Below are 12,626 nucleotides of genomic sequence, written 5' to 3' on the forward strand. Positions count from 1 at the left end.
GTCAATCGTTAATTACGACGGATTGACTTTTAAGCTAAAACTATGGAAAAACGAAACCACAAAGGGTTAGGCAACTTACAGAAGCTTGGTGCACGACTAGAGATGTTAGAAGAGTGCTTGAGAGCTCCAGAGATGATCAAGAGAGCAGGTTTGAGGTGTGATTCAATTATGTGCAATGTAGTGCCTTTTATAATGAAAATTTAGGCTCAAGATCATTACAACTCACCCTACAATGGATCATGGATGTTCAGCAGGTGGCCCTGGGTGCTAGGGGGCATGTAGAGGGCGCCCATGCTTCAATAAATGCTCACAGGGTCGTTCACTAGCTTAAACAGTGAATCTGTCCAAAGTTTCTGCATCTGGGACTCGTACGCGGCCCGCATTAGAGGTCATGCAACATGGGCGCGGGCCGCCTGAATCTTCATGTCAGTAAACGAATCAACAGGTGGCTCGCGGCCCGCATTAGCTTGCTTATTTCATCAACGCGGCCCGCCTGAGGTCTGATTTCCAAGATTTTCAAATCTTTTGTAATCATTAACCTGACCTTTCGGTTTCGAAGGGGTAACTTTGCGATTTGGCCCTCGATTATTTACGAATAGGGGCCTCGTGACCTTTACCCGCATTGCTAAGTCCCCGGTTAGTTTAATTACTATCTGAAAAGCCTTAACTTTTATTGTTGACGCTTTCAACCCCTCGCATACGAATTTGATCATAACTTTCTCGTTTTAAAACGGAACTTCGCGAAATTTATATAGTATATTCTAGTGAGCGTATTTTACTGTTACAAAGCCCCGGGTTCGTCAAAGGGTCACTCAGAGGTATAAATTAAACATGTTGACACAATTAACCACTGTAGCTGGTAATCTCTCACTTTCTCCCGCGTTTCGCTCCGTACGATCCATGATTTATTCGTTTGAAGGTACGAGCATCATTTAGGGTTACTATACAGTATATTTACCCTTCGTTGACATTTATAACCCTCGAATTTACATACTTTCAAGGTTTGTCAACTTTAGTCCTTTATTTAATATTTAATGCCACGTGTAAACTCATGACACGTGTTAACACGTTATTGGACACAAAATTTCGAGGTGTTACATGGTAGCAGTAAATATGCTCAATGGAGAATCAAACAAGGAGGAAGGAGTGACACTGGAAGGCAGTTGTTACAGTCACAGCAGCGGTAGGCATGGGCGGCGGCATGGTACAACTAACAGCGGCGGTAACACTCGCCTGAAGTATAAGCTCTGAAAGACTGTTTTTGCTAGCAGTGGAAGGCAATGCCCCCATAGATGACAATGGGATGGGTGTCACATTTTCAGCTTGAACCCCGCCAGTAGTACCTGTATTAAACATGACCTTCAATAACATGAATCTCATAATCCACAATAACATCCAAAAGCAAAAAGTACATACCAAGCGGCAGGGCATAGGCGGCTTGCACAGCCTCGAACGCAGTCAGGGTAGGTGCAATAAACGTTTTCCGTTTCTTCGCAACACGGGTTGGACTTGTCAATTCAGTAGCAGCAGGAGTATCACCCCTGGAGGATGTCGTCCCGCCGGTGGAGGAGGTTGTCGCACCGGCCGCCATATACTTCCTCCCGGTAACCTTTATCCGGGTTGGTTTCCTCTCTGGAACAGCAACACTACTTCCCCCACTCGGGGGAGGGTGGGAGATATACACAGCTGGGTCCGCCGGCATAGCGGGCAACAAAAACTGCTCCAGGTGAACTTTCAAAACATCCGGCTCTTGATCACCAAGCACGCGGTCCGCGACCCTCAACGCAGTATGCCGTGGAGGGTCGACAAAGTCAAACAAGCTCCATTCCCCTGCGATACGCATACACGTTATTTCATAGATGGCAAAATATATGGTTGGCAAAAAATATGTGTACCTTCATCATCCCTCCGGAACGAAGGATACTGCTTGATGTCACGCCATAGCAGGCTCATCCCTGCCATTAACAAGGCCCCTTCTGGGATTACCGTGCACTCAAAAGGGCGACCACACAACCTCGTATACAGGGCGTTTGCTATGTAAGCGTCTTCTGGAGGACTATCATCTTTAACCTTGTCTTTCGGCCCCATATCCCTCCAGTGCATCTCGCCAGGAATCACACCAGCATCAATGTAGAAAAATTTATTCTTCCAATCTTTGTCCTTGGAACTGGTAGGAATGTCTCTCAAGCAAGACACATCGGCCGGTCGAAGGTAAAAAAGGGGGATTTCCACACAAGAGTGAAAAAAGCCCTAAAAACGATAAGTTCAGGAATATGACCTAGGGTCGCGCAAGCAAATTCGAACTATCGAAGTTTCACCAACCCCAGGGGATGCATTTGGGAAATATGGATACAATAATGGTCAAGGACCAACTTGCAAAACTTGGTAATGGGGAATCGGAAGTTACAAAATTTGAAAAAATCACTAAACAATGTGATTTTACCTTCCTTTAATGGGAATGCCATATCCGTTTTCGATGGTAACACAGGATTCCACTCAGCCCTAATGTCGTAATTTTGCACAAGGTTGTTGTACGACACCACTCCCCATTTGCAGAACAGTGCATCGGAGCCAGCCGAGGCAGAGGAAGAGGATTCGCCGGTCTTAGAGGCCATTTTTTCGAAACAAGAAATTGAGAGAAATGGTTGTGAACAAGAAAGGTAGTGGAATTCAAAAACCGAAAACAGGAGTACTATTTATACAAAAGGGCAACTTTTCAAATTCGAAAAGATGAACAGACGGGAATACGCGTCAGAACAGGGTGGGTGCAGTTGTCATACCAATGATGACTTAACTGTCACATCCTATCCCATCACCGCCATTTTTTTCAAAACACACAACGGTACTTCTATTTATAAACTTGCCCTAAATGGGGCATGCTGACTTTTCCTTTTTTAGTCCGATTTCATGAATTTCATTTCATAACTTCGGATTGGGGGGACATGACGAGGTATGACCCGAATCGGCTAACCCGACCCAGTCATTACCTATTATTTTATTATAAATAAATAATCATAAACACTTATTCTAGAACATTCCATCATGCATGAATAAGTCACGTAACTAAATCCCCAACTTTTTTGACAGATTATGCAAATCCCTAACTTATCGGAGCCCATCCTAAGTTAAGGGAAACCCTAATGGTAAACTATAAATAGAGGTAAACATCTAAGGTATGAGGTATCTTGTTCTCGTTTTACTTTCTTCTCTACACATACTCTTTTACTCCCAAAACCGAGACTTATTCTCACGCCGGATGGTGGTTACAGGAATAACCCCATTCCTGTAACGAGTCCTAACGGTATTCTGTTTTGCAGCTAACAGTTCGGATCGCTAAGGGTTGAAGTATTAGTCGGATACTACAGCAAAGGTTGGTGTTTCTTCAAATACCAAGTTAACTTCGTCAAAATCTTGTCCCTTTGCAGCTGTTTTGAACTAGGAAAAAGGTCACCGTGCAACAGAGAAGAAATAGAAATGTGGCGCGCCTAGTTAACCGTGGTACGCCCATTTGACCGAACACTATGTCCCTAGCAGGTGCACTCGTTTCAGTACTTTTCTAGAGAAGAAATGTGGCGTATGTACGTCCCTAGCAGGTGTACTTGACTTGTTAAATTCGATCCCACTTTATCAAAACCTATTTGGAGCTAATCAAAGTGATGTTCTTTAAAACGACCCATTGAATAACCCGATTCGTCTTGACACGTTACCTGATTTGACCAACCTACACATTTTGCCATACCTATATAGGACTGTTTATATCAGACCACATTTACAAAGAAAACCCCACAGAAAAGTTTCATATAAGATGTCGGATCCATAACAAAATAAACCCGAAAAATACATTGTTATGTAGGATTGGGTGACCGAAGAATTTAGGTGCTTAACGAAGCCAACCAGCTGAATTGCATCTATGCTCTAAAACATCACAATACTAGTACAACGAAGTAAGGAGATTAACATTATCAACCAAAAACAACTTGCTCCTGCTTGTGATTACAGCCGCACACTAAAACAGAAATTCCGTGCAGAATGATCCTGTCATCAAATGAAATCAAGAAACCATTAACAGGTGCAAACAACAGCACAACAAAGGTGACAAAACTGACGGGTAGGTTAATTAACAAGTCAAAAGGTTTAACTATGGTCTTACTTGGATCGAATTGACCTAAAACACTTTCAGTTGAAAAAGTTTTAAGTAATTTATCATTAGTGGGTCACATGATACACATATATTGTATCATACAACTATAATAATCTAATTATTTTCAACATAGTGATGCCATTCCGTGTAATGTGTTGATAGATAAAACCAAAACCCATATCCAACCATTCATCAAGTAAATGACTATCAAATAATAAAACTTACTTGCAGTAAACGACGTCTATTATATCAAGCCTTGACGTTGAAGATCAGTGTACGTCTTTTTGTTGTAAATATTACCCTCTCGGTCTTCATATTCTTCCTCTAAATCTGGACGCCACTTGTTCACCCCTTGCTTCTCTTTAATTCTCTCCCACAGTTGTTGTGCTTCCTGTGAGTAGTTAACAAAATCATAACAGCTGTAACTAAAACTGATAGCACCACAAAAGAAAATGATACTATTAAAAGGTTATAAGAAAGGCATACCTCAATCGATGTAATTTCATTGAAATTTTTAGTATTTGGAATACCAAGACGACGCATCCCATACTGATGTCGAAACTCCTTGAAATGGCGCTCATAGGCTCTTCGTCCCCAGTAACTATAGTTTCCACATATCTCGCACTTAAACTCCTGAAAATTAATTATTCACATAAGAAATATCCCTATTAGAATAAACGATTCCAAAGAATGGCACGAGTCACTACCAGAGTCACTCTCCACATTTATCTTTTTCACTAATATTAATTTAAATTTATATATTATTTTTTACTTCCTACAATATAGGAATAAACATGTTAAACCTTTATATAATTTCTATCTCTAACTCAATCCCAAACTCTATCTCTATACCTAATAAATATATATCTTAGGGGACACGTGGCTCAATTCTAAGCAACCTTATTTTTTTGTTTTTCTGCCTAATTCCGTATGCCCATTACGTGGATCCTTACCCGTTTCAAATTCACCTATTTCTTTTTTCATTATCACATTTTAATACATTTCCATATTTCGTTGTCATCAACATTGCATGTTTTCATTATTTAAATTTTTACCAATTTATAATAGGGGAATTGGCCTGTAATAATCCCAACTAGAGGTCTTTGGCCATTGACAGTCTCACCTTTAAATATTCCCCCCACCAATCCCACCTTTCACCTATTTTTCCTATACCAGTCCCCCGTTAAACAAACTTAACGGAGTTATGTTTTTCTTCCAAATTACAAACAGTTTTTTACGGCTTTTGATCAGAACGACGATACGAGTCCATTGATGTAAAACTTACCTCGAAACGGTACTCCATATGATGAAAACGACGCTTCAATTCGGGTGTTTAAATTTCCAATTAACAAAAATCAAGTCATTTGGAGCACCATTTCGAGGCAAGTTTTACATCAATGAACTCAGTATCGTCGTTCTGATCAAAAGCCCTAAAAAATCTGTTTGTAATTTGGAAAAAAAGCTTAACTCCGTTAAGTTTTTTTTTACCGGGGGACCAGTGTAGGAAAAATAGGTAAAAAGTGGGACTGATGGGGGGAATATTCAAAGGTGGGACTGTCAATGGCCAAAGACCTCTAGTTGGGATTATTAGAGGCCAATTCCCCTTTATAATAAAATTTAAAATTGACCGTTTTTTGTTTCTATTTTTCTAAATTTATGAGTTGTGATTCTCATTCTCCTCTTTTACCCTTCATTATGATCACACATACTTAAAATTACAAAATAAAACCAAATTTTACTAATTCAAGCCGTCTAATACACGAGGTTCTAACCTAGTTTAATTATATTAAAAAGCTTACGGTCGATTAACGGGTTGATAGGAATCATGTTCTAGTTTCTAGTCTAAATGTCATTTGTCTATTTTGGGAGGGGGTCAAGTGCAACTTATATTTCTATAAATAGGTATCAATAATCCTTAGGGAGGCAGGGAGAGTATTATTCAGTTTATTAGGCTCTAGCTTGGTTTAGAGAGAGGGCGTAGCCCTAGGAACACTTCGGTGTTAGTCTATCGAGTCTGTAAGATCCGATTGCATCATCATCTTCTTCGTATCAATTTCAGTTTCCATCTTTATTAATCAGAATCGGATCCTATCCCGGGTCAAAGCAGGTTTTGGGCAAAATAAAAACTGGTTGAAACAGGGCCGTTTTAGAAAGAAAAAGAAGAATCATTACCTGACCGAGGCCATGAAGTTTATAGAGCCAATAAGGTATAGGTTTTCCATCCCAGCCCATTGGCAACTTCAAGGGATTATATATTTGTTGATCCTCGTCATCACTCTCAATGTCGGGTACTTCCTCCTAAAAATTAGAAAAGTTAACCAAAAAAACTCAAGATGAGTATTATTATATTCTTTTATCGTTATGATATAAGAACCAAACTTACATCCTCTCTTTCAGCATCTATTTCCTCGTATATCTGAGCTTGTTTCTTCTCAACGTTTTCTTTTGTTCGCTCTATTTTCTGCACACAAAAATCATAGGTCACTTCCATCATTAAAGATTCACAGACAAAAAAAAATTTTATAAAAACTTTTTTGATAAATTTACCTCTGACAAAATCTCGCAAAGCTTCTCTATCTTGACTTCCATGAGGGCAATCTGTTTTAAATCGTCATTTTGATGTTGAGCAGTAACAGTGCCATTTTGTTCGGGCCTGCGTACACCTTTTGCAAAATGTTTTTTATCCAGCTTTTCAAGAGGAGTGTGCTGCAGGGGTTAGAAAACAAGACGTATGAGATCCCTTCGTAAGAACAGTAAATAAAGAAGCGTAAAAAATTGATACCTTGGTAAGAAAAAGCCTTTCCGCACGTTGTTGAACGGTACCTCCTGTTTTTAATCCCAGTGCACCCAATGCCTACATACATATTTGAAATTAGTTGAATTTAACAAAGCATTGAAACTTCTGTATTACCATTTAACAAATTTTAGATTGATATCTTACAAAAATTGGAAGAAACATGCTAAAGTAATGAACTATTATGCGCTTACCTCCTTTAACCTTTCAGGGCCAATTATAACTAGGTCATTGACTGTACTATAGTACTCTAGATCGAGTTCTGATGTATTTTTATCAGTCGCATGTCCATTCTCTTGAGCCTCGTCTTTCCATCCATCTACTTTGCCATCAGCCCATTGCTCTTCAAACTCTGCCGTCACCTGTTTTCAAATCAATGAATGTGGCTCGTGAATAAGTTTATGCATTCTTTCAAATCAATGAACCACATACACATAATTCTATGATAAATCAAATAAATAAACTCACTATATTTACCAACCCCTTATGATTGTTCAAACCAAAATTGAGTTCTACTTTCTCAAAATTACATTTAAATGATGGGTTGGTCAGGTGTCTGGTAACAAGTCAAAATGGGAATATGAGATTAGGTTGAAACATGTCATTATTAGGGTGGGTTCACTTGTTCAATTTTTTATTTCCTGCATATAACTAACATGATAAAGATGATTACAGAAACAATTTTAACAGATTGATACAATTGTAAGCTAAACCTTTATATAGTACAGCTAAAAGGCACTAGATCTATTCCCCTTTTAGCTAACCTTTTTTTGAGCAAACACAAACCAAACCTTGGTTTAAAAAAGCATGAGGCGCTCCGAAGCGTTTTGGTTCCAAAAGCTTTAAGCGAAGCTTCAAGCGTGAAGCGAGAGCTTCAAGCGTGAAGCGAGAGCTTCACGTATACGAAGCGCTCAAAATAAAAAAAATAAAAAAAAAAATATTGTACATATCAATATGACCTATTCTACTTGTTAATCAATAATAAACACAAAAACATGATTAAAAAACACACTTAACACATAAAAAACATAGTTAAAACATAAATTAAAGTCGAAACACACTTAAAACATAAACATAAATCAAGTTGCAGAGATAATAGCTCTCAGAATCGCAGGAGAAGAGGAAGGGAGCGGCTGAATACGTTAAAAGATAGCGGCTGATTATTAGGGTAAAGAAGTAGGGCCTCATTTAAACCCTATTTAAAAACTATTGGGCCTAAAAAAATGACCCAAATGTGACCTGATTGGGCTGAAGCGTCGCCTCAAACCAAGGTCGCTTCGCGCTTAACGCTCGCCTCAAAAGGCTTCACGTGTTGTGACGCTTCAGACCAAAAAAAGCGCTATTCCAAACGCTTCATCGCTTCACGCTTTAAGCGCGCTTAAAGCTCGCTTTTAAACCAAGAACCAAACCAAACCAAACCAAACCAAATCAACCCATTCAGAAAGTGAGTAACTTTCTATTATAGTTCGCTAATAAAAATCCCACAAAGTGCGGCCTCAATATCCAAATGTAAACGTATACAACTATACAAGTAATAGTGTATCAATTTATATCTTTATACTTACATAACCTAAAAACTATCATCATTTTTTTTAAATAAACCCGCTTATATTTTCACTTAAGGGCCCACTTAACCACTTATAAATCATAGTTGTTAAAAGCCATCGCTTCTTGCGCCTAGGCCCATTTTCCAGGCGGGCGAGGCAATTGTGCCTTAAGTCAAGGCAATTGCGCTTTAATTCTCCAGGTGATGGTCCAGGCACAAATTCCGGAGAGTTTCCGGCCAAATTCTCTAAATTCCGGTCAGATTCAAGCTACATTTCTACTTTTTATCTAACAAAAACTACTTTCCTATACTAATACACTAATATTTATAACTCTTGGTAGTAAATAGATGATAATAATGTTATACAATAGCTTTAGGGGCTGTTTGTTTACCTCTTAATGAGGCTCTTAATGGTTCAGACCTCAGGTTCAGCACTTAATGGTTCAGACTGTTTGTTTCAAGAGCAGATGTCTAAAAGGTTCAGACATTTGCCTCTGAATGGTTAAGATTTAAACAGAGTCTGAATGGTTAAGACCTCTAATCTGAATTGGTCAGACATTTGCCTCTGAACGGTTACCATTATACAGGCTCTTAATGGTTCAGACCTCTTACTGGTTCAGCACTTAACCATTCAGATGTTGCCAAACAGCCCCTTAGTTTATTTTATTTGGAGAATAGTATTAATTTTCTAATAGATAAAATATTTTTATTTATTTTTGTTGTGCGCTTTGCTTTGCTTTGCTTTGCTTTTCTTTTCTCGGGCCCTCGCTTTTTATGCGCTTTGCCCCTAGGCCCCAAGCAACGTCTATGCGCCTAGCACCTTTAATAACTATGTTATAAACTAGTCATTTCCAAATATAGAAGTACCAGTTCACATCTAAATCTAAATATGTATATAAATCAAAAAAACATCATACATAATAGTTCATGCTTATTTCAAAAAAAAATAACCCGTTTATATATCCACTTAAATGCTGCCTCCATATCCAAATGTAAATGTATAGAAGTTAATATTGTATGAGTTTACATCTAAATACTTACATAACCTAAAAAAACTATCATAATTTATGTTGTTTTTAAATAAGCCATTATATTTCCACTTATAGACAACTAGTCATTTCCAAATATAAAAAATAATTACTTAAACTAATAAAAATCATAGTTCAAGCTTATTTAAAAAAAATATGACCCGTTTATATATCCACTCTAGGGCCCCGCTTATAGACAAGACCACATAGATCTGCTTCAAACATATTAAAACACTAGTGTTTATGAAATGTCAACAAACGAAAAAAGTATGCACACTAGCTTTCAAGCTATATGTTAAAACTTTATATTAAGCCAATAACTATCCACGTAACTAGAACTTCGAGAAATCAAGAGAATGCTTGAGCAACAGACAAAGTTTTTTTATATGATTGCAATTTGCAAACACATACTCATTATGTGTTTGCTAAGAAAACTTAGAAACATCAAACACAGATACACACGTATAACTTGACTGGACTCAAGAAAATATATGAATTATGCAAAGAGGACAAATAAGTTGCATGCGAGTACCTTTAAAAATAATCTATCAAGATCTTGCAGAGGCTCTGTGCGCTCAAGAAAATACACCAGATATTCTGTCATTTTGCTCAAATAATCCTTGTACTGCCTGGAAAAACAAAATAAAGTCGGTCCTAAACATTTAAAAAACAATATAAGACGTTTAAAATAAAAGCCTCTAATCTCTAAAAAAACATGATATATACAAGACCACTAAGCTTATGTGTGACATGTATTCATGTAAGATGATGAATACAAATCAAGCTCTGATGAAAAAACAAAGATAATATACAGCAAGCACCGATAAAGATAACATATAGATACAAATAGACATGTGGTGGCGTTAATAGCCGAAAGACAAGGGGGTATATGCACTAATCGGCATTTGTCTCAATTGCTGAGTGTTATGTGCCTTATGTCCAAGGCTTGATGCAAAACCACTATCGAGCCGGGAGTCACACTGGAAGCAGCCTATCTATTCCTACAAGGTAGAGGTAAGTTGTCTACATCTTACCCTCCTCAAACCCTACCTTAGCTTTGCTATTGGTGAGATTTACCGAGTATGATGATGATGATGATAATATAAATACAAATAGAAAAAAAAAATTAAAATTAGTGATTACCTTGTCATCTTCAGTTTTCGGGGTATATGTTGTGGTTGTGAAAACACATCAAGGTAAGCAGTGTAATCAATTTTCTTTCCGAACTTAGAATTGATGTAATCATTGTACAATTCATGCAAGTCTAAATAGCGTCCGTATGCTTCCTACATAGAACAAGTCACACGAAGAAAAAAAAACACCATGAGAATAGGTCTCGGGAGACAGTATACACAATACTGATAACAGAATAGTTGTTTATGATGAAACACAAAACTCTTCCCTATTAATCAAAAGTCACTTATTTAACAGTAAAGACAAAATAAATAATCAACAAAGCAGAATACATTGTCCACTGATAGTAAACTATCGATCATGCATACTTCAATATCAGGAACATGTATCAAGCAGTTTTGAGTATATAAAATGCACAAAAAAAAACTAAATTTAGCAGCAAACCTATGTTGTCAAAAGCGCACCTTATGCGCTGCAACTTGATAAGCGAACTTTTAGGCGCAAAATCAAGGGATTTTCGGGCAAAAGTTGGTTAGAAAAAAAAAACTGTATATGACTAGAATCAACCTGGATAAACCTAGAATGAAAATCAGCCTAAAATAGCCCTAAACAAGCCAAAAACATGTCTAAAACCCCTAAAAAAAGTATGCGCCTAGCTGAAAAAAGCCCTCGCTTTTAATGCTTCTAGGCTCGGCCAATGTGTCTCGAGTGTGCCTATACGCTTTGACAACATAGCAACAAAGTGATAATGACAAACATCTAAACTAACCTCTCCACTGAACTCAATCTGTGGTTCTTCTTCAAGCAACTGCTCTAACTCATCAGTAGTGTCAAGAACCCGTGCTGACGGATGCCGCCTATGGTACTCCCGAATCTGTACAAAAATCAAGTGTTACTTTATGCAATGAAAACAACATCCAAATAGACTTACAAAGCCAAAAAAAGTCACCTCTTTCAATCGGTCATAAAAGGCACTAAAAACATTAGTCCCCGTTGCTGTTTGTCCACCTAGGGCTGCAATTTCATCCTTCCTAGCATTATCTTTATCTTCATATATGTCAACCTAATATCAAAACAATAACACATTAAATGAAAACTCCAACTTCTACATTGAATTATGACCAATTTAGAGAGGAAATGTTACGAGTTTGTGAGTAGTGGAGGTGATTTGGTCGATCATATGGCGCACACGGTGACTCTGAGCGAGACGGTCCTTGTTGGAAGCCGGTTCATTCTGCAGATCCTTCACAATCAGTCGCTCGAACCGCTCCACGTCTTCGTGAGCCGCTCGAGTCAGCTCCAACAGCGTCGATGACATTTTTTCCTTCCGATTCAATCAATCTAGGGTTTTCAAGGGTTTTACAAGGGGCAAATTGGATTTGGAATCGTGTTTTTGTTTCTGGTTATTTTTGTTTTGTTGCCCCTCCTTTATGGATATCATTTCTAATGCACCCTTGTGTTATCAAGCTTTGCACATATTTAGCTTCGCCTTTTGTTTTACCTTGTTGAAAAACACCAAGTTAGTATTTGTTTTAGAGAATGGAATGTTGACTTTGTTTCATATTTTGTTGGTTTAAAAAAAGAACTAGGTTATAACCCCGTGTATTATACGGGTTGAATAAATGAATTTTATATACTAAATAATAAAACAATATATTTTTAAAAAACCTCTTTTATTGCACAGGTTGAATAAATATAATTTTGTATATTAAATAATAAAAAGTTAATGAAGTCTCAATAAATTAAACCCTTTATTAAAACTTGTAAATCTAAAGAAGTCTCAATAAATTTAACCATTTATTTAAAACTTGTAAATGTAGAAATGATAACATATCTTCTTGAATAACATATCTTCTTTTCAAGAACCCTATTCACAATCACCATATCTATCGCGTATCGAGTATTATCCATTAGTATATTGAAAGATATAATTTTTTTATTACTGGTATATAAAATTAGATTTATTAAACCGGTGTAATACAC

At 37.5% G+C, this 12,626-nt stretch overlaps 1 protein-coding gene across 1 annotated transcript; it reads right to left on the reverse strand.

The window, feature by feature from the left end:
• Window positions 1-3,768: 3,768 nt before the first annotated feature.
• LOC110878170 (splicing factor SF3a60 homolog) lies at window positions 3,769-12,054 on the reverse strand. Its single transcript, XM_022126432.2, has 13 exons — window positions 11,788-12,054; window positions 11,593-11,706; window positions 11,413-11,517; window positions 10,653-10,795; window positions 10,042-10,138; window positions 7,130-7,297; window positions 6,924-6,995; window positions 6,689-6,847; window positions 6,525-6,602; window positions 6,314-6,439; window positions 4,628-4,774; window positions 4,367-4,532; window positions 3,769-4,035 (listed from the first exon to the last, which is right to left on the reverse strand). The coding sequence occupies exons 1-12, from the start codon at window positions 11,959-11,961 to the stop codon at window positions 4,386-4,388; spliced, it is 1,530 nt and encodes a 509-aa protein (XP_021982124.1). The 5' UTR covers window positions 11,962-12,054; the 3' UTR covers window positions 3,769-4,035; window positions 4,367-4,385.
• Between the last annotated feature and the right edge of the window lie 572 nt (window positions 12,055-12,626).

Source organism: Helianthus annuus, chromosome 9, assembly GCF_002127325.2.
Source record: "Helianthus annuus cultivar XRQ/B chromosome 9, HanXRQr2.0-SUNRISE, whole genome shotgun sequence".
Lineage (NCBI taxonomy): Eukaryota > Viridiplantae > Streptophyta > Magnoliopsida > Asterales > Asteraceae > Helianthus > Helianthus annuus.